Here is a 24296-nt window from a genome sequence, read left to right on the forward strand (position 1 = left end):
ATGGAAATTGTTTGAAATATTTGCAGTTGAAATGATGCTTAAACATTTGAGGATATTCTTGTAGTATTGGTTGAACAGGAACGTCGTGATGAAAATGTGATATATTTACAATTGACAAATGTTTTTTTGGCAATATTGATGGTTGAGGTAGATCTAATGGGGCTTCACTTGTAGAAGCTACTGCATCATGATCAACTAATTGGTCAGATTCTATTATCAGTTTTTTACTTACTACTGACTCTATAACTGACTTCAATTCTGGTATGCTTTTTCTCTTCAAAAACTTGAACATTGATGATTGTGTTACTTTCTTTGCCATTATGGTTTTGAAAGAAAAAAATATATAAATGCTCCAATTTCTTTTTCTTGTTTATTTTTTACTGTGTTTAAATTTCTGTTGTCCTCGAAATGAATAAAGGTCAGTCGGGCATAAATGGCAGCACTGAGTCTGAAATCACTATACAATCAAATTATCGAAGTGAAGAAAGTTGTCCATAATAGAGGTCGCTTACTACTGGCAGCCAGCCAGCTGCAGCAGCATGCTGATGCTAGCATGCAAATATCAATGCGCTCCCTCAGGCTGAATAACAGATTAGAGAGATAGTAATAGCAGGGACATCATTTCAATTTTTTCGAGAGTGGGGGCAAAACTTGACGGGCTTGTTAATACAGTGGAACCCCGCTATAACGCGCCCCGCCATAACGCGAATTCGGATATAACGCGGTCGTAGCATGGCTCTCGAAATTTCGTATATTCATTCACACATGGAGAAAAAAAATTTGGAGAAAAGTATAAAAAAAACAAAACAAGAAATTAACTTCATTTTGGGCATGAGATTAGTTGTGACTTTTAAAATAATATGATCGTGGCATGGTTCCTGAAATTTGAAATTCATTTACGTGTATTTTTATCGGACCGTGAAAATATTTGTTTAACCTACGAGAAATAGTGTGTAAAACGTTTATTATAATTTGGTGGAAGAATTCGCGTATGACTTTTAATAATAAACGATCGGAACTTAACAATTTATCCAGGTTCTTTAAGTGATTTTGGAGAAGTGATCGTGTATGAATTCTAAAATAATACGATATATATAACGTACGAGAAATAGTGTGTACAACGCTTGGCTTCTGAAATTTATCAATTTGAACAGGTTGTGGTGAAGCTCCGTATTCTACTCTAGAAGAGAAGACTGGTTTAATTAGGTTTTTGAATTGTTAAGCCGAAGTAAACATTATCGGAAGTGTTACTTATTATGGATCCATGAGTAAAGCCAGTAAATCGTCTTTGTGATTGTCTTCCATGAAATCTGTATACAGTCGTTGCTCAAACAATAGCCGACATGGGCTTCTTATTTAACTGCAATCACAGCCAAGCAGCAGACAAAGCTGTGGTTGATACAAGAGTCGCACAATTTAATAAACATCAAAGGACGAAAGCCGCCAACATGTATGCTGTGCTTGGCGGTGTGATCAAACAACAAGCAGTTGAAAGTAAATAATATCCACTTTATTATCTGTGAATTAAAAGGGTATGAAATTGTACATCCGTTCAGCTTAATTTTGTTTTATATAAAAAGTGATTCGTAACCATTGCAGGCCTTCATTACTTAGTTATCGAGCTTTATCTGTGTACGTTGTTTGCATATATAAAAAAATATTTTACTGTTATGGAAAAGCAAGTTCAAAAACGCAAGTCGTTTTCTGCTAAAGAGAAACTGTATGCCCTAGATCAACTAAAGAAGGGCAAACAACAAACTCAGCTTGCCAGAGATCTAGGAATCAGCGAGTCCACTTTGCGAGGGTGGAAAACAGATGAAGGAAAGCTCCGTAGTCTACCCAACATTCTTGAAGAGGAAACTGGTTTACAGCGTAAAAGGGTTAAGTTAGCTAATGACAATGTCCTAGATTCAGCTTTGTACCAATGGTTTGTACAAGCTCGCTCAGAAGGTGTTCCAATTTCTGGCCCAATTCTGAAAGCCCAAGCAGAGAAATTTGATCGCCGTATCAATGGAGATGATTCCAAATTTAAGGCGAGTAAGTTCGCGGCAAAGAAGCAAACGTCATTGGATATATTTTTCAAGAAATGATGAAATTTAAATTTGGAACCACACTGACTTTGCACTTTGCGCAACGATTAATTTAGCAGTTTTCACATGTTTCTTTTGATGTTCACAAAATCTGAAATAAAAGTTATTTGCACGCTGAAATCATGCGTTGATTGTTAATTATTCTTGCAGTTGTCGCATATGATAAAATTTTAGCGGTATGAAATTTGTACAGACACCGTATGTAGACCCTGGAATAACTGCATGCAATGACCGTACGATATCAGACGGCAAGTAAATGGTTTCAATATTTTGTTCATCCTATATTTTACACGACGAATTCAGACTATTACAAAATTATTGAATATTTTAAATCTGTACGATTTTCAATGAAATTACATCCATTATGGATGAACTGCATGCCACGACGGCACGGTAGCATACGGTGTTGATACACTTTTCATGATATAGCGATAGTCTGGTATTATCGGTCAATCTGTCAATCTGTATTATCGTTCAAACAAATAAAAATTAGTAAATGTTTTTAATGCACAGTAATAACCTATAAATATATTAGCCATATATTAGCCATCAATTATTTTGAATATATCTTAATTAATGCATTCCAGTTAATATTCATCTGATGATAAACCGACTTTTGATCATTGTACATGTACACACGTATATGTTCTCGGAAAAAAAGTTAAATATTGTGAAACCCCGCATTAACGCGACCCCGCTTTTAACGCGATCCGATTTTATGGACCCCGATCATCGCGTTATAGCGGGGTTCCACTGTATTCATATATAGGCTACAGCAATTTTACAGCACATGCAAAGTCAGGGGGGCAAGTGCCCCCTGCCCCTCCCACCAATGATGTCCCTGAGTATAGTCTTGTTTTCGAACTACTATTTCATCAAGATAGATGAATATTTGGGACTTCAGTTGTCTACTTAATTGTACAGCAAGCTAGTTTGCTCCATCTTAATTGCCTCCTCAACTGGTCAGTAGCACCTACAGATCATCACAGTACCTGACCTTTACGCAAGTTACATCAAGCAGATGATCTTTGTTTCTAGAAATAGGATCGTTTCAGTTATTTTCATGCAGTTATTGTATTTCATCAGATCCACTTTTCTGTAAGTTTAGTGCAAGTTTTGACAAATTTCATTTGCATGATAATCATTAAAACCATTGTTTTGCTTGTTTTAATTACATATAACTATGGGTAGGATTAAGTAAGTAGAATGTTCAGGCCAGCCGAAACAGCCACTGTACCTATACTAGCTGGGATGTAGATCAGAAGATATTTGTAATATTTGTTCTCATTGGTCTGTAAATAGATAAGTGATTTGATTGGATGCTTTAGGGCATATGAACACAAGTAGGTTATTTAGTGCTGAGGCAATTGGAGTAATGGGCCTTGCCCATTGACATCCTATTGTTGCTTACTCAGGCTGCTTCGATGGTGGGATTTGAACCTGCACACATTCAGTCATGAGTCTGGCACATTAATTCACAATGGCTCCAGACAGATAGGTGATAATTATGACCTAAGATTTGATTCAGGCTAATAAGAGAGCCAGGAAATGTTCTTATAAAAATGTGGATATCATCCATATTGCTGTCTTAGTTGCCAACATTCTGATGTATGAGTCACTCAAGGCAGAAAGATCAGCAGTAATAGAGGGTACAGCAATCTTTACCATCTCAGACCTTCTACAGTCTTAACCTTGCATATACACAGTGCCATGGTCAGGTGAATGGATTACTGGGCTGGTAAGAATAAAAAAGGGTGATCTGCATAAAACAGTCCAGGATGACCCATCACTGCATATAGACCCCAGTTTTGATTACATTAATCTATCACAAAGTGAACATAGCACCAGATTTCAGCTGTTCCAGGACCTTCTTAACTCCAGCTCCAGCCGTCTCAAGCTATGCCCTTTTCCACTTTGATTTGGTATGGTGATCTGCCCAGACCCAGATTTGAGATGCACATATTGTCTTTCACCAGGTTATGCCACTTCAAGCCCTGATCCTGTTGTGGACCACCAAGGCAAGAGTCATCATATTCAGTGAATAAGTCTCCCACAGTATCCAGTGCTAGACCTGTGAAGGCATTGTGGACTATCACTAGATAGATCCATCACTACTCCTGTGTCCTTAATAACCCAGTGCTTTCTACACAATTTCACATTTATGGACACACAGTACACATCTCCCTCAATAACTCACGTACATTGGGTCCAAAAACATGGAGTGTACTATAAGTGAGTGGACGAGTTACTGAGGGACCTCAGAAAAATTAAGAAAGGGATGCCATTCTTGATTTACATTGAGAAAAATCAGTGAAGGAGGTTAAACTGGGCTGTTTGATAGCTGAATACTTGTTTTATAATTGTGTTGGGAATAATTCTCAATAATATAAATTATCTTAATTTTCAAGATACACAACCACTGATAGATCGTTAAAAACATTACTCCAAGAGGTTTCAACAATAATCACATGTGTAAAAAGATTGTGTATTACATCACTATATTGTGTTGTAGTTGATTCACAACAAAATAAGAATCTTTTTTTCAAAAACTATGGACATTTATTTCAAGAAACACCCATCAATATTTTTTTTTCTTAAAGTAAAATACTGATGCCTGGATTTCATTGAAGGTAATAGTGAAACTTCTCATCTTTGAAGAAAATCTCAGAGTGCCATTTCAGGAATTTTAAGCTCACTACAAACTCAATAACTCACTTCTCCATAATGAGCCATATCAGTGAAGGTATTCTTATTCACCAAGTACTCATTTCATTTGGTTGCCTTGCTAGCTTTGATCACATTTGTGAATGAGTAATTTAATTATTTTACTTTATAATAATATTTATTACAGTTACTACAGTGTTCATTTGATTAATTGAAATCAGTTGACGTGGCACACAACCATGACCACTAGTTCTTTCATGGCTAGGATTTGTATGCCATTAAACTTTTCTTTCATTCCACTTCCTTTATTTGATTTGATACAAATGACATAATTAACATGATACTATAAAGCAGGTCTTATTTTAATTGAGTTTAACAATACAGCAAATACTTCTGCAAGTCAGAGACCACAACATAGTTTGCACTTAATTAGGTTCTCACAGAACCACATTCGGACTGCGAATTTTTCACATTTTAATACATATTGCATATATGATGATTACACTGAGACCAGACTGTAAATTGAAATTTTTCACATTTTAATACATATTGCATATATGATGATTACACTGAGACTGAATTAAAAGATAGAACTAAAACAGAAATTTCAATTGACAAAACTTATTTAATTGGTATTTATTTATTTAAGTGTTGCCACCAGTAGGCATTAATGACATTTTCATTGATCAAAATTTCATTGAATATTTACAGTGTACTGAGAATGTTGTTTGAAGAGAAAATTTAGCAGACCATATGACTTCTTAATCAAAGTTGAGAATTTCTTGACGTTGCTTCAAATTACTGGGTACTAAACACTGTTTCTGATGACAAAACAAGCAGTATATCAGGGTTTCATTTGCCAGTTTTGATCGTGATTTTCTTTACATTCAACAAATACCTGCCAATTTTTTAGGTAATCTCTAGTTTTAAAAATAGAATTCACACCTGACTCCACATTATAAGCAGCTCAAAAGTTATCCAGTCATGAGTTATCGAGGGAATTGTGTACTAAATTGCATGGACTTTTGACAAAGTCTCAGTGCCTGGAGATCACCCTATGCAAATATGGAAAGACTCGAATCTATGTTCTTCATTCCAGATATCCTGTATTGCCACAGAAAGATGTAATTTTATATTTAATTTTGTGTATCAATAATAATAAAATTTCTCATTCAATGAAAAAAATTTTTTTTGCTATTATGTGTCACACACACACACACACACCAACACACATACATTTCCATACAGGCCAAATATCCCCAGGCCTGGGACAGCAAATTTTACATGGCAGCAAATTTCTGGCTGCATAAAAAAATAAAACACTGAAGTCAATACAAATATTTAGCAAACACAACACTGATGAGCAGTAATTGAAAATAAGATTCAACCCTTCTTTTCCTTCCACCCCTAACCTGTTTGCTATTGCACAGGGGTTGTTTTTCTGTATAATGCATTGCTATGTATGTACATGTGGATGTATTGTGTCACATCAGCATGTTTCTTATGTCTGTCTTTTGTCTAGGTAAGCTAAAGAGACCGGACTGGAGTGTAGATGAGATATTTGATATTCTGCAGTTGCTGGGCTGTATCAGAACAGACAAGTTGCAACACCATGATTATGCTCAGTAAGTATATTTTGTACACACCCCACACACCCACTCCCCCTGCCACCATAGTTCTGTGGAAGGGGCTTACAGTGTCACCCATATTATTCAGTCATATGAATCCACCCATACATCCATCTTGTGAAAAATGTCCTTAATGTAAAGATAAACAAAAATTCTAGAAAACCTAGAAAGATAAACCTTTTGACATAAATGTAAAAATGTACTTCAGGTTAAAAGATAAAAGGTAAAAATGCTAAAAGTCATGAGTAGTATATAAAATAAAAGAGAAAAGTAAAAAATATATAATCCTTAAAATATAAATTTAATTTTTTTAATTAAAAATCACATTCTTTTGACAAGCTGAAGATTTTACCTGATGGTACTGTACATCTTCATAAAGCTTATTATGTGAACCAGCAAATGAATCTTCTTTCTCACATAGTGGAAGTCATATACCATGCACACATCAGAAAATTTTGTTCCATTTGTCAGTGGATGCTGGCAAGATATATGCATTCTGGTCAATGGTAAAAACCTTCCTAAAGTATACACAGGTCAGTGTGTTTGCCCTAATGAAACAGTGAAGCCTTATCTATATACAGGTCAGTTTGTGTGCCCTAATGAAACAGTGAAACCTCATCTATACACAGGTCAGTGTGTTTGCCCTAATGAAACAGTGAAACCTCATCTATACACAGGTCAGTGTGTGTGCCCTAATGAAACAGTGAAACCTCATCTATACAGTGGTCAGTGTGTGTGCCCTAATGCCACAGTGAAATATCATCTATACACAGGTCAGTGTGTTTGCCCTAATCACACAGTGAAACCTCGAATATACACAGGTCAATGTGTGTGTCCTAATGACACAGTGAAACCTCATCTGTATGCAGGTCAGTGTGTGTGCCCTAACGACACAGTGAAACCTCATCTGTATGCAGGTCAGTGTATGTGCCCTAACGACACAGTGAAACCTCATCTGTATGCAGGTCAGTGTATGTGCCCTAACAACACAGTGAAACCTCATCTGTATGCAAGTCAGTGTATGTGCCCTAACGACACAGTGAAACCTCATCTGTATGCAGGTCAGTGTGTGTGCCCTAATGACACAGTGAAACCTCATCTCATCAAATATGTTACAATGCTACTGTCCAGAGTAAACATATGGGTTTTCTCTTAATACATATTGTGTGTTGTGTAATTACAAAAGGGGTTATTGACATGAGTAAATTATTGCAGATTCGATAAGAAGGGTCTAAATGATGACAATTAATTTTGTGATAACTTGCTAATGACATATTTTGGTAAATTAGATGGATTTACTCCATAGACTCTAGTCCCAACCACATGGAAATTCTAGTTTCTTAAAACAAATATATGAGGCCCCCCCCCCACCAGAAAATGGATTTTAAAATGTGTTCATCTTCAAAATAGTTAGTGAGAATGTTTTGAATGAATTTTGAAATTTATTCAGAATGTTTTTTGACTTGTGCTTTTATCCATTTCAAAAGTAATAAGTACCAAATTGCCTTGAATTGCCTTGAATTATTGCTCATTTTAAATGTGATCACATCAAAATCAATCAACTGATGGTATATGAAGAGGTATTTATGCAAAAATAATTGGAGAGCTTTCCTAAGTGATTGATTTATTTGCAGAAATTGTCAAGGAAATAAAAATCAAACAAGAGTATTGGGTACTAGGCATAAGCTTACTTGGAGTTCTCTCATTAACAGTAATCATTTCTTTTATGTGGCTTACATAAGTAATGAAGGCATAAGACTGCAGTAATAATAATAATAATTAACAATATTTTTTTGACAAAGGGTGGCTAATTTAGTCTAGGACAATTGTTACTTGAGGCCCTCTTAAGAAGGAATTTATTTTTGGTATTTTTGTGTGGGTTTAACACTGTTTTTCAGCACATGATAGGCTATGCATGGTGGAAAATATATTTGGTGGAGTAAGAACCTGGGAAACCCCAGGAAAAAAACACATCTGTAAGATGAACAGAAGTGTAATGTAAATCATCTATAAAGTGGAACACCTCAGACCACATGGTCGTCTGGGGACAGTAGAAGAAAGTACATCATACCATTTACTAATATTTATTTAAAACATGTTGTTAGTATTATAGATGCTAAAGTCATGAGCTTTGCAAATACTGCACTTTGTAACAACAGAGTCCAGTGCTCTCTTGACCAGTTCAAATTTTCTACAATTTTTTCATGATGAGGTAAATATTTAGCTACTTCTTTTTCCTTACAAGTTAGTAACCTAGTATTTTCAGTAACAAAACTGGGGATGTGCTTTTTACTTGCCAGCTCTGATTCTTTTAATCTAAACCGAAATTCCCTTTCCTCCTTTCTCTTTCTCTTTGTAACTGTATTTTTTGATCATTTTGCTTTTTTTTCATTAGCCTTTCTTCTTTCTCTCTCTCTCTGTCTCTCTCTGTAATTGTACTTGTCATTCGCTTTCCTCTTCTGTAACTGCACTTCTCTTTATTCTTTCTGTAGCTGCATTTGTCTCTCTCTCTTTCTCCAATCACATTTATTTCTCCTCTTTTTCTTCAACTGCATTTGTGTCTCTCTCCTCATTTGCCAAATGTATTTGTTTCTTCCTGCTGAAGCTCAAGCTTTCTTAACTCTATTTCATTCTTGTATTTTAATTTCTATTCCATAACTTGCAAATTAGAGCCAGATGAAGACTTGCTAATCAAACCTCAAGAACTTTTATTCAAAAATTATTTTCCACGAAATATTGGACAAAAATGTTTATTTCTTGCTTCATTAATGAAGCCTTTGTCTCAGAAAGATCTTATTTTCTGGCAAGCTAAAGCAATTCATCCTTTCTCAAGGAGTCTAACAGGATTTAAAACAAAGTTCTCTACTTTAGATGATGTTGTAAAAGCTTGATGGTTTCACTAAAAGATTTTGTGAAATAATACCTGAGACTTAGAATGTTTCAAAACAAAGGGAATTTAAAAAAATTAAAAATAGTTGTCTGAAATACTTTAGAGAAATTTGTATCCAAGGACAATCCCCCAATTTGTTTTTTGTTATGACTCTATGGTCTTAAGTAAGAGAAAAGAGTGAGAACCAACAAAGTTTTGTAAAATTTTGCAAATAATTTATTTTCTTATAATACAACATGAAAAATATAAAAAGAACTTATAGTATTGTGAATTAAGTCACAAATAATCCTTGAATTTCTAACACAAGGCCTAATGATTAAAGTTCTGAATAAACTTTAGTGGTATTTCAAACTAAGCCAATGCTGGAAGTGTTGATGTGCTTGTTGTGACCTATGTCATTGTGATGTGCCAACAGTTTTTTGTTGACTCAAAATGATAATATCCAGGAATATATCCTTATTTGAATTTCACTATAAATCTAAATCTATATTTTCAAGAAAGTTATTTTTGAGCACTTTGTATTTCCAGAGAAAAAGAACTTGAATAAATTAATTTAAATAAATTCCAGCCCAAATGAAGTACTGGACACAACAGTAATACGGCAGATTCTGCCAAGATCTTACAGCAGGGAGAAATAATTTTTCCATTAACAAGAATTTATACTCTTCTACCTGACCGAGGTCGAAATTAGCACTTTCTAAAAAAAAATTGTTACCTAATGGAAACTTTTATTCTAGGAGGTACCAAATGTTTATGAGATAAAATCTTAATTTTAATTAGAAGGTCTGTTACCAAAATTATATTAAAAAGCATGGAAAACACAATGTTCTTGACTCAGTCCAAGATTAACATGTTTACTTTTATTACTCATGATCCTAATATTAAACCCCATCTCAGAGATAATATTAGCTATGTATTAGTTGTTTACAGAATTTTTTAAAAAGTCAATGATTCAGGTCCCTGGTAGAAAATGAACTTGATTTTGGATATGGTCAAGTCCAAATACAACTTTACATAACCCATTGCATATCGTGAAATACACAAAAAAAACTTTACAAAACTAAACAAACAATGCAAATTAAATATATATAACATTAGGTTCTATTATAATCTATTAAATGCTATAATATGTTCTGCAGGTTTTTAATACAGTGGAAGCTTGTTCCATAGAACTGTTTCAGAATATTGGTAGCTTATCTTAATTTGCTCTGTTCTTGGCTTTGATGGATGAAGGTTTCCTTATGATGTTGATTTCACTGGTAAAGTGTTGAATAAGGCCTGAATAATTCCTGAATATGCTCTGGTACAGCTCCTTGTGGACATGCAAGAATTGCAGGGTGAAAATAAGTTCTGTTATATATTGTAAGCTAAAGAAAAATCGATAGCTGCACAAAAAACAATGCAATGCTGCGCCATTCTGAAGTTTATAAATCCTGCCATGCTGAGATTTGGTACAATTTCCCCATCCATTTGTACAATAATCCATATTTGGAACAAGATAAGCATTGTATGAAGAGGAGTTTCTGTTGGTGAATAGGTTGGTTAATTGGTGATTAGGGCAGTTTTAGATTATAATGCTTTACAAAATGTGTCAATATGGTCATCCCATTGCAAATTATTATCTTCAGACTTACCTACAAGTGTTTTTGATGTTTTCTAACTGATGATGATTTATTGTAGGAGATATTTTTGGGTTCCCCGGTGTATATACATTTTGTGATGTCCCTACAATTTGTTTGACATTTATTAATTATCATCTTGTTTTGTTGTGCTCAACTTTGAACTCATAAGGTCCACAATTAATCTTGTCTGGATAACTTAAGTGTATAAACTAGATGTATACGGGGTTGCATTGGGGACACTAGTGTACAAGTGGTCTAAGAAGATTGCCTTTACCAAAAACTGCCATTTCACCTCTGTCCACATGGGTTTGAGTCTTGGACTTGGCCAGTATGGGTATGTGAGAAAGCTTGCTAGTAGCTTCCATGGGTTGTTTGTTCTTCTTGGGGTTTTCCTTTATTCTTCCTCCAACATTTATATTGGTTGCCATTTATAGCCTAGCTTTTTGTGTGTGTGCTGAAAAATCACATTAAACCCCAAAACAATGACAAATAGGGTTGCATCATTTGCAAACAGATCTGTATTTGTAAATCGACTATTTAATGCAAGATCATCCACTTAAATTAGAAAGAGGAGTGGGCATAAAACTGAGCTTAGAGGGACAAGTGAATGAGTAGTGTGAGTTTGTGAGCTAATATTGCCAATGATTACTGGTTGAGACCTTTGATTTATGTGTGATCTAAACCAATTAAAGAATTATTACAGTTCATCAAATACAGTAGTCCCCTGCTTATAAGGCCACCCCTATTGCAGCAAGGAAGTGGCCTTATAATGAGGGTGGCCTTTCTAGAGGGGGATGACAAATGCAAATAGTAATACATAAGAAAGTCACAAGTACATTTAATTCTAAAAACATTTAATATTTTCATTAAAAAATCACATGCATGTTGTGAATTATATGTAAAACAAACTGTTACATCATTTTCAAAAGAATGTTATGAATAACCATTGATATAGTTTTAAAACTATCTTTATAATTATGTTACAGATTACATCATCTGTCACTTTGTTGATAACAGTCTAAAAAACAAACTAGTCTCGTCACAATTAAAAATATCCTGGCTGTCATATCCCCTGCATATGTCGTTTAGTCTTTTGTTCCAATCTTCAACAACTTCATTATTAACATCAGCTGATTCTCCACTAAGGACAGAACACTTAATATTGTGTCGCACTTGAAATCTGTGCAACCATCCATTACTTGCGATAAAGTCGTCATATCCCAATTCAGCTGACAAAATTGTTGCTTTTTCTTGTCATTCAAATCAGGATACAAACATCTCCTGGCTCAAACATTCTTCCTTTCTCCATCCATTTCACCTTCCCACTTCTGCAGAATTGTTTCCTTATCTTTCACGATATTGTTCATCTGAGTCTTTCCAACATTAGTTTTCTGCATGGTTCTTCAAAACCCCCCCCCTCCACATTTCTGTCTGTTGAATTACTTTCACTTTCTCTTCTAAACTGAGAATTTTTGTTTTCCTTGATGACATGTTGATCTTTTTGCAGTAAGTTATTCATGATGCCAACTACAATACTGATAAAACAATTTTGTATGCATCTAAACAAATTGCTGTGTGTTTTTAAAGGAAGTGATCTTGTCACATGATTCGTTAGTTGCAGTCTGGTACCCTATTGTTTTTATACATTTCTTTACACTAAGTGAGAGAAGCCAAAATTACTTCGATATGTACCATTAACATCAAGCAGATTTAAACTTGTGGCCATTAGGATTTTTAATTTTGACAATTATTATCAGTAGTAATAGCCACTAATTATCAAAGTGAACAAGCTCAGCATCTTACTAAGGGAAGCCATAAAGGCTATCAAACCATTTTCCTGCTTACTTACGTATTGTACATCGATCCTGCCACTTCTCAGCTGTTACCACTGTTCAATAATTGTAATCTTAACAATTATCAGAGTAACTAAACCAGACTTCTTATTTTAACACAGCAGTAAGGCTAATTGGATTACATGTACGTACCCTTTTTGTATTGGATTAAAATTTGAGTCTTTCTCGGCTTTATGGAATAAATGTGGCTTCTCGTGAGGTGTAAATGATATTATATTAACCTTAGTGGTACATGTACTTTAGTCAACACTTCTTTCAGTAATGAAAACCTGACATCAGGAAACAGAAATCGGATTATTTAACAAACATTATGAATAAAATACTGGTTCTGGATACATATTAAAATAAAATGCAGCCGCTTCTGAAGCGTACATTTTATATTATTGCACTAATATGCTGGCTGCTGGTCGTGTTAGCCAGGTGGCCTTTCGTGAGGGGTACTTTTGAACACAAACTTGTCGGTGCCAGTGGATTCTGGCCATAAGGAGCGGGTGGCCGCTGGTCAGGGGGGCCGTTCAAGAGGGGGACTACTGTAGCTTTAATCATATAGGTAGAATGGATATTGGTGTGTACTGGTAGTTTCCTGGATCCTCCTCTTTTCCTTTTTTACATATAGGTGGTAACCTTTTGAACATCTCAATGTATCTGGAAAGTTACCACTCATATAATATACATTAACGATTTTGTCAATATTGATGCAGCAAGTTTTTACTTTGGTGTGGCTGATATGAGTAACAAATTCAGAGGATCACACTAACAGTGATCAGAACATTGATGTTGCTTACATGAGTATGAAAGGCAGAAGATCACACAAACAGTGATCTTAATATTGATGTGACTAACATGAGTAACAAAGGCAGAGGATCACACTAACAGTGGTCTTAACATTGATGTGGCTTACATGAGTAACAAATGCAGAGGATCACACTAACAGTGATCATAACATTGATGTTGCTTACATGAGTATCAAGGGCAGAAGATCACACTAACAGTGATCTTAACATTGATGTGACTAACATGAGTAACAAAGGCAGAGGATCACACTAACAGTGATCTTAACATTGATGTGGCTTACATGAGTAACAAATGTAGAGGATCACACTAACAGCGATCTTAACATTGATGTGATAACATGAATAACAAAGGCAGAAGATCACACTAACAGTGATCTTAACATTGATGTGATAACACGAGTAACAAAGGTAGAGGATCACACTAACAGTGATCTTAACATTGATGTGATAACACGAGTAACAAAGGCAGAAGATCACACTAATAGTGAACTTAACATTGATGTTGCTAACATGAGTAACAAAGGCAGAGGATCACACTAACAGTAATCTTAACATTGATGTGATTACATGAGTAACAAATGCAGAGGATCACACTAACAGTGATCTTAACATTGATGTGATAACACGAGTAACAAAGGCAGAAGATCACACTTACAGTGATCTTAACATTGATGTTGTTAACATGGGTAACAAAGGCAGAGGATCACACTGACAGAGATCTTAACAATGATGTGGTAGCACGAGTAACAAAGGCAGAATATCACACTAACAGTGATCTTAACATTGATGTGGCTTATATGAGTAACAAAGGCAGAGGATCACACTAACAGTGATCCTAACATTGATGTGACTAACATGAGTAACAAAAGCAGAGGATCACACTAACAGTGATCTTAACATTGATGTGGCTAACATGAGTAACAAATTCAGAGGATCATACTAACAGTGATCATAACATTGATGTGGCTTACATGAGTAACAAATTCAGAGGATCACACTAACAGTGATCTTAACATTGATGTGGCTTACATGAGTAACAAATTCAGAGGATCACACTAACAGTGATCTTAACATTGATGTGGCTTACATGAGTAACAAAGACAGAGGATCACACTAACAGTGATCTTAAAATTGATGTTGCTAACATGAGTAACAAAGACAGAGGATCACACTAACAGTGATCTTAACATTGATATATGGCTTACATGAGTAACAAATGCAGAGGATCACACTAACAGTGATCTTAACATTGATGTTGCTAACATGAGTAACAAATGCAGAGGATCACACTAACAGTGATCTTAACATTGATGTGGCTTACATGAGTAACAAATGCAGAGGATCACACTAACAGTCATCCTAACATTGATGTGACTAACATGAGTAACAAAGGTAGAGGATCACACTAACAGTGATCATAACATAGATGTTGCTTACATGAGTATCAAAGGCAGAAGATCACACTAAGAGTGACCTTAACATTGATGTGACTAACATGAGTAACAAATTCAGAGGATCACACTAAGAGTGATCTTAACATTGATGTGGCTTACATGAGTAACAAAGGCAGAGGATCACACTAACAGTGATCTTAACATTGATGTGACTAACATGAGTAACAAAGGCAGAGGATCACACTAAGAGTGATCTTAACATTGATGTGGCTTACATGAGTAACAAAGGCAGAGGATCACACTAAGAGTGATCTTAACATTGATGTGACTAACATGAGTAACAAAGGCAGAGGATCACACTAACAGTGATCTTAACATTGATGTGATAACATGAGTGACAAAGGCAGAGGATCACACTAACAGTGATCTTAACATTGATGTGGCTTACATGAGTAACAAAGGCAGAGGATCACACTAACAGTGATCTTAACATTGATGTGATAACATGAGTAACAAAGGCAGAGGATCACACTAACAGTGATCTTAACATTGATGTGACTAACATGAGTAACAAAGGCAGAGGATCACACTAAGAGTGATCTTAACATTGATGTGGCTTACATGAGTAACAAAGGCAGAGGATCACACTAAGAGTGATCTTAACATTGATGTGACTAACATGAGTAACAAAGGCAGAGGATCACACTAACAGTGATCTTAACATTGATGTGATAACATGAGTGACAAAGGCAGAGGATCACACTAACAGTGATCTTAACATTGATGTGGCTTACATGAGTAACAAAGGCAGAGGATCACACTAAGAGTGATCTTAACATTGATGTGATAACATGAGTAACAAATTCAGAGGATCACACTAACAGTGATCTTAACATTGATGTGACTAACATGAGTAACAAAGGCAGAGGATCACACTAACAGTGATCTTGACATTGATGTGGCTTACATGAGTAATGATGGCAGAGGATGAACACTAACAGTGATCTTAACATTGATGTGGCTAACATGAAGTTATGAAGGATTGTGAACAGTGATCTTTACGTTGATGTGGCTGACATGATTAATTAATGCAGAGGGTTACGTTAACGATAATCTTTACTTTGATGTTGCAGACATGAGTAATGAAGGTAGAGGATTGCAAACATTGAAAATAGATGGTGATGTTTTAAAATGAAATTGTACATAAAATGGTGTAATAATATCAAATGGTATCTAATTATACATGCAATATTGTAATAATGTGAAATATTATCTATTAATACATACAATATTGTAATAATATTAAATGGTATCCAACTGTATACGCCAGTCCCTCGAAACATGTGCCCTGATAACTCATGAACCCACTTAGAACATGGGGTCAGGCATGGATTCCATTTTGTTAAACTACAAATTGCCAAACAATTTACCCCTATCTAAATAAGTTTTTCATCAACTGAAATTTGTGTTTTAGTTCTGTCTTTTACTTGGTTTATTTGTAATCATCATAAATGCAATGTGCTCTTTCATATCCAAATGTAAAATGTGTCAATCTATCATAATGGAAAGGTTTGTGTAAAATGTGTCAATCTGTCATAACAGTTATGCCTGTGTAAAATGTGTCAGTCTGTTGTAACACTTAAGTCTGTGTAAAATGTGTCTATATGTCATAACAGTTGTCTGTGTAAAATGTGTCAATCTGTCATAACAGTTATATCTGTGTAAAATGTGTTAATTTGTCATAACAGTTATGTCTGTGAGCATTTCTCTGACAAGCTAATTAAGTTTTGACTGGTGTTTTATATCTGATTTGTGGAAGTATTTGTTGTATTGTTGCACTGAATTAAAAGATGACCTCCTTTGTATTATCATATTAATTGCATCTTTTGTATCAAATAAAGGATGTGGAATAAAAGTAAAAATAAAACACATGCAAATCCTACATGCATAAGATCTAGCAGCCCTGGTCCTTTGTCATGAGAATTCATTTCATTTGATCAGTCAAGTACTGTCATAAATATTATTGTGTATTTGATACAATTACATTACCTTAAATTAACCTACTCAGTCATGTATGTGATCAAAGATAGTAATGCAACAAAGCAAAATGAATACTTTGTGAAATTAAAGAGCTTTTTTTCACAGATATAGATCATTGTGAAGAAGCAAGTTTCAGAGAATATGTGGATTGGCACTTAAAAGATATTCCCAAGGATGAGAAGTGTGACTGTTACTTGCAGTAAAATCATGGCATCAGTATTTTGCTGACCAATAAAAAGATTGAGTTTTAAAGTAGACATTTGTTTCTTGATATAAATGTTGCTAGTTTTTGTGAAAAGGAATCTTGTTTTGTGGTGTATCAACAGGTAGTCTGGTTCTCTTTTTTCGTAGATTCCAATATGTTTGCACTCTGCTATATGATAAAAGCAGGAAACCAGTCACTAATCAACAAAAACAACAACAATTAGTGATGAAATACTCAGAAAATTGTAGAAACCTGTTGGAATAGTATTGATGATCTTTCAGATGTTGGGCATCTTGACAAAAAATGTAATTTATACAGAATAATGAACGTGTTTGTAGATAAAAGGCTTCATTGACAATTATTCATGAAACAATTATAAAACAAGTATTCAGCCGTTAACCAGCCCATTTGTCCCCCAACCTCCTACCTGCATTTTTTTAAAAAATCCAATGGGGATGGCATCACTTTTTATTTTTCAGTGGTTCCTCGGTAACTTACACCCTCACTTATTGTGTGGTCTATGTTTTTGGACCCTGTTGTGCATGAGTTATCGAGGTAAAGGTGTATACAGTACTGTAATAATGAGTCTAGTAAACATTGACTGCATAAAATATATTACTCAAAGCCTAAAAGACAAAATATGAAAATATTTTTGCTGTTGGATGGGGTTAATTTGTTTGCCAAACAACAGAAACTATTATCCACACAAATCTTATGAATATACAGTAATTTCTGTCAGTTAAGAATTATATTTGTTCATATATTTTAAAATAAATTTGATTATAATTATCCAAATCTAGTAGAACCTGTCTTGATAGACCACCCCTTCTGCCAGAAAGTTATGGTCTTTCAAGACAGGTGGTCTCATAACAGGTCATAACACTATATAATCAATAAATATGTGCAAGGAGACTCTGGTCTCTCAGAAAAAGTGGTCTCTCATAGCATTGGTTTCTCAAGACGTGTTTTACTGTGGCTTTAAACTTAGATCTGTGTTGGGTCATATATTTGTTGAGTGGTCTGTGGGCCAAAGTTTTCAATTACCACATTTATGGATCTTGCAAAATATGCAAATTTTGTGAAAGCATAAATTGTATGAAGTGATTCAAAAATTCAATGAATCAGAAGTAATTTTATGCTTTGTGAAATCTGCTTAAAATTGTATTATGTATTTAATTTTCTTTTTTTCCAGACACAAGGTAGAATTATTGGCCTTGTCTGCCTATATCGGAGCATTTATTGCAATAAGAAGGTCCTACAACTCGATTGTACCTGCACTCTTTCTACATGCCAGGTAAATAGAGAATCCTATATGAATATGTATTAGCCCAAGGTTTTCATCAGATGATTGAGTTAATAATTTATGTCTGTTCTGAGTCTTGACTTAGTCTAGCAATATTTCTTGGTGTTGAACACGTTTCATAATTGTTGTTTCTCATAGAATTGTACACAAATGTTAGATTCAATTTATTACATTACAAATCTAGTTTTTTTCAAATAAACTTTTTGAAAATATTCCATTGGAAGGTTTAGTCAGAAATTCAGTGTGGGAGGAATGTAACATTTCATGTTTGGCCTAGCTTTCATGGTGCAGCTACCCTTTATAATGACAGGATTGAATGCATTTAAAAACTACATCATTATATTGATGTCTAAATTAATATAAAAAATTCAATATTTACAGACTGAATTGGGAAATGCATTTTTGAAGTTATTTTTTTAATCCCTGATTTCATCTGCCTTCTGTCCAGCATTGATAACAAGCTGATGGTCAAAGCTGTTTGGTTATAAATGCATGAAAGAAAATCTCAGAGAAAAACAATATAGTATTTTCACAGAATTGTGAAACAAAATCTAGTGCATCTTTTTTCTTTATCTAGTAAATTTTCATCTATTCTAATTAAAAATAAATATAATTTTTATCAAATTAAATAATCCTCTGCAAAGAGTGAAAATGAAGATCATTTTAAATTAATTTTTAATGATCCTTATTAGGCTAATCTTGATTTAGTCACTTAAAAAATTCCTTTTCTCAGTATCAGATGTCTACTTAACACACCGCTGTGTTTATGTATATGATTGTGTTCATTTAAAAGAAACGGTTGGACAAGATTAATATGTGGTCAGCCTTTATCATGATGGTTGTCAAAAATGTGTGGGGCCATTCTTACTAAAACAGGAATTAACTTCAAACATTTTAATTTTCTTTCTATATTTTTGTTATTTTTATAGATCATTGCTTCAGAGGAACCCAGGTATAGACATTGGTGTGGAAGAGTCTAAAATACAGGAAGAACTCAAAATTTGGTGTGCTGCAAATCAAGACATTACAAAACTTAAGTTGGTTTCCTTCATTTCCTTAAAAAATAACAAGCTTCTTAGCACTCTTGTACACAAATACACACATACACAAATACATACATACACACACTACAGAACACCATGCTTCATAATAAACTTATTCTCTCACATTACACACACACACACTCACACACAATATAAAACCATGCTCCACTACACACACTTATTATCTCTCACATTTCACGCAGTAACACAGACTAACATTTGTTGACAATAAACTATTAATTTTGGACCTTACAGTAAAAGGGATGGGTATTATTTTCTGTGTTGTGTGTTTCCCATAATATAATTAATGGTGTGAGGTGTTTCTTACTTATTGGAAAATAAAATCTGAAACTCTTTGATTGCCACTTAACTGTCAAAGAGAGGGAGAGAGGAATTAATCTTGAAATCATAAAAAATTTTCCACATCAGGGTTCATTTCAGCAATACATTTAAGCCAGTTTAATTGTGAACAGTTAACAAGCTTGCGCTTTTTATTGCTGGGTTATAATTGGGACTGTTAAATTTGACTCCCCAGGTCATATGGTTTTGTGTTATATAAATGACACCTTCCCAAGCAGAAATCAATATATTTGTTCGATGCAAATTCTTGTCAGTATTTCTTACAACTTTTTGACTGCTTTGGTTTCTGTGGAATAGCTATTGAAACCTAGTCTCTCTTAGGAACAGACCATTTAATTTTCTAAGGTGTGAAGAGGTGACCATTTAATTTTATAGAGTGGTGGGAGAGGTGAGGGGAAGGGATTAGGATTTTTACTGAAAAGCTTGAAAATAATTACCCTACTCCCTCGATAACTCGTGCCCTGATAACTCGCAAACCCACTTATAAGGAGGGGTCAGGCATGGATCCTATTTTTTAAACCAGAAAATACCACCAAAATTGATCCCTATTTGTTGAACTTGAAGAAATTCATGATCAGAATTGGTAATGGAAACTTTGATGTATCACTCGTTTTATCATTGAAAATGGTAGATAGGACCTGGAAATTTTAATCATCTCTATGAAATATCAAATTTAAAAATAGGTCATACAATTTTTTACATTTTCTTTCTAAATCACATTCCTAGTACACCATAATTAATGATATGTAGGGAAATTTCAGTCAATGAAAATGTCACTCATAATGAGTGGAGGCAGTACTTTAATAAATAAAAAAAAATTAAATCTATTTTTTATCAATTGGAATTTGTGTTCTAGTTCTATCTTTTAGTTTCTTTTAAGTGTAATCATCATGAATGCACGGTGTCCTCTTGTAATTAAACGCAAAATGCGTCAATCTAGCATAACAGCTATGTTTTGATAACTGACTTCCGGAAGTATTTGTTGTATTGTTTCACTGAATTAAAAGCTGGCCTCCTTTGTATTATCACATTAATTATGTCTTTTGAATCAAATAATGGAGGTGGAAAAAAAGAAAAGTTAAAAGGCACGAAAATCCTACAAACTTAAAATCTAGCAGCCCCGGGCGTATGTCAGGTGAACTCACTTCATTTGATCAATCGAACACTTATAAATGTTATTGTGTATGTAACATAAACTACCTTAAATTAACCAACTCTTTCATAATTGTGATCAAAGGTAACAAGGCAGCCAAGTGAAACGAATACTTCATAAAATAAAGAGCTTGATTTCACAGATACAGACCATTGTGGGCAAGCAAGTTTCAGAGAATTCTTGAACTGGCACTTACGGATATCCTCAAGGATGATAAGAAGTTTCAGTATTAATTCCAATTAATTAATTCATGGCATCAATATTGTACTAATTGAGCAATACAAAAATTGAGTTTCAACGTAGACAATTGTCTCACAAAATAAATGTCACGTGTTTTTGAAGAAAAGGAATCTTGTTTTGTGGTGTAGCAACATTTAGTCTAGTTCCCTGCTCTCGGTACTCCCGATTTGGCAGGATTATATTAAACACCACTAAGGAAACCAGACTCATCAAGAAAACAAAACGCAGTGACGTAATACACAGATTTTTTTCGCGTACATGTAATGATTGTTGAAACCAGTTGGAACTATCTTTCATATGTTGGATGTTTTGAAAATAAATGTTATTTAAACAGAATAACGAACAACTTCATTAGAAAAAGCGCGTTATTAAAAATTATTATCGATGTGATTATAAAATGAGGATTTAGTCAATATACAGCCCAGTTCCCTAATGCTGCCCCACCTCCCAGTTTTATCGATATCAAAGCGAGTTTTTTCAAATTTTGGAGGTCCCTCGGTAACTTGTGCCTTGCTTATAGTGCTGTCTATGTTTGTGGACCCCATTGTGAGTGAGTTATTGAGGTAAGGGTGTATCTTGCTTAGATTTGTAGAAAATAAACCTTAATCTTAACCTTATTTCACTTCTTGAAAAAAAGACCTCCATAATGAAGGGAAAAAAATATATCCCAGAGAAAGATAATCCCAGTCCCCACACCTTCCATTGAATATAAAATGGGTGATCCCTAACTGTACTCATGCAGTAGGCCCTATTTTGTCCGAATTTAGTTTGCCCAAAGTTGTGTATATTCAGCCTTGTTAATACACGGTGTCAGGCCTGGCCCTAGGATGTGTGGGGTCCAAGGCATAATGCGGGGCCCCAAGTCAACAAGCAATGAGTGGGGCCCCAAGCAAAAACATTGCATTTTGGAGTTGATTTCCTGAAAGCTCGGGGCCCAAGGCGGTTACCTTGTTTGCCTTGTCCTAATGCCGGGCCTGCATGGTGTTGTTTACGTTGTGTAGTGCCATTAAATGCTTAAGGACTAAGCCTGTGGTTTGCATTTTGGCATAAATTGTTTTCGTTTTATTTTGTATTTTTAATAGCAGTGGTTTTTATTTGAAATTTCACTCTCTTTATCTCAGAAATTACTCTTCCATGGTAACAGTTGGATAAATTTATAATAACTGAATAGTGTGCCTCTTGTCAGTACATAAGTTCAGATTTCTTAATTAAAGTAAAATATAAAATTCCTTTAAGTGACAATGATCTACTTTCTACTGATAATTATCTAAACTTATTGGACTACATTGTTTAAACTGAAATCGGAATGCACATCAATTTTGGACAAGAAGCAATAACTGCAACACAAGTGTATTGCATAGAAGCCAATCAGCCCTTTCTAAACACACATGTTGAATATACAATGCTCTTTTGAAATTATTATTTTTATTCTTAAATATATATTTGACATAAAGGTGATTAATTCTTCAAATGGTATCTGATTTGTTATGAGTCTAAGCTCTTAAAATAAGTAATGAATAATTTATTTCCCTTGAGTACAAAGTGAAAATGAAAGAAAAAAGAACTTACAGTATTGTGAATTAAATCCCAAAAGAATCCAAGAATTTCAGACACAAGTTCTAGTAATTTAAAGTCTGAATAAAATTCAGTAAAAGTCCAGAATAAATCCAAAAACTGAAATTGATGATGTGTCTGTTATAGCACATAGTGTGTTGATGTGCCAACAGTCTTTTGTTAATTACAGTAATATAATTCACTGTTTAAATTCACTTTAAATTCCAGTGAATGTTTGTATCCAAGAATTTTATCAGATTTCTTTTGTATTTCCAGAGAATATAATCACTTGAATTTAGTAATTTAAAAAAAAAATTCCAGCCCAGAACTACTGGTCACAACGTATAATATACAACTTGAAAGTGCTAGATGTTAAAGCACAAATGACCAAGTCCTCACAGTTATAAGATTATATAGTTCTTTTACTTGGCCTCATGTCACAATTAGCATTTTCTATAAAAAAAAATTACCTAATGGAAAATAACCTTCTAGAATGATCCTGATGTTTACAAAATAAAAACAATAACCTGTAAAATTGACTAAGGAAATTCCAAAACCTTGACCCAAATAAACATATTTGCTTCTTCTATTAATAATAATACTGATTTTAAATCCATAAATATATAGAGAATAATTTAGCTATAAGTTGTTGTTGGGGCCCCGAGTGGCCGATTGGTCTAAAGCGCTCTCCGTTATGGATCACTGCCATCTCACCTCTGTCTGTGTGGGTTCGAGTCTCGGATTCAGACAGTGTGGGTATGTGAGAAAGCTTGCCAGTAGCTTCTCATGGGTCGGTGGTTCTTTCCAGAGTTTTCCCAGTTTCTTCCTCCACCATTAATACTGGCCGCCATGTATAGCCTATCGTGTGCTGAAAAATGGCATTAAACCCTACAACAACAACAACAACAACATATATTAGTTGTTTACAATGAATAAGATAAAGAAAATCAATTTGGGCCAAACAGCAATGAACTCAGTTTTGGACAAGGTCAAGTCCAACATAAAGTGTTACATTACAATAGCATGTAATAACAAAAAAATTAAAATATAACTAACAAACAAACAATTAAATTACATATTTATAACAAATTGTGAAAACACTCAGATGTCTCTGTCTTTCCATGGGTGATCCTCATGAATTGGCTATTCATATGTCAGTTAGTAATGTTAACCAGCCTATTCCACACTGAAGAAGCATAAGACATGCCTGCTGAATCAAAGTGGTGATTTGAGGTATTCACCCCTCCACCATGGAGTATGTGTAGAGGGGATTAAAACAAATAAAAATTGCATGAGCTATACTGTATCTGCATATGCATTAAACCATTTAGGTAACTGAAAATCATTGCATAAAAATGAGAAGTAGTGGGCATTCAAAACATGAATAGAGCAAAGGTAAGTTTATTTCCAACTTTGTTTGATATGACAACATGGCAAAGTGACAGTCAGCATGCATACATGAC

The 24296-nt window shown here is 34.4% G+C and overlaps 1 protein-coding gene across 1 annotated transcript in view; it reads left to right on the forward strand.

Annotated features, from left to right (window-relative positions):
* The window catches only part of LOC149797705 (WD repeat-containing protein 17-like), a 122301-nt gene that overhangs the window by 87657 nt on the left and 10348 nt on the right, over nucleotides 1-24296 (forward strand). Inside the window, exons 23-25 of the mRNA XM_089962629.1 lie at nucleotides 6277-6379; nucleotides 18373-18474; nucleotides 19413-19520. Of these exons, the coding sequence (XP_089818755.1) occupies nucleotides 6277-6379; nucleotides 18373-18474; nucleotides 19413-19520 (313 nt within the window). The remainder of the gene's footprint in view (nucleotides 1-6276; nucleotides 6380-18372; nucleotides 18475-19412; nucleotides 19521-24296) is intronic.

The sequence above is a fragment of the Sinohyriopsis cumingii genome, chromosome 6 (genome assembly GCF_028554795.1).
Source record: "Sinohyriopsis cumingii isolate HCF-2022 chromosome 6, ASM2855479v2, whole genome shotgun sequence".
NCBI lineage: Eukaryota > Metazoa > Mollusca > Bivalvia > Unionida > Unionidae > Sinohyriopsis > Sinohyriopsis cumingii.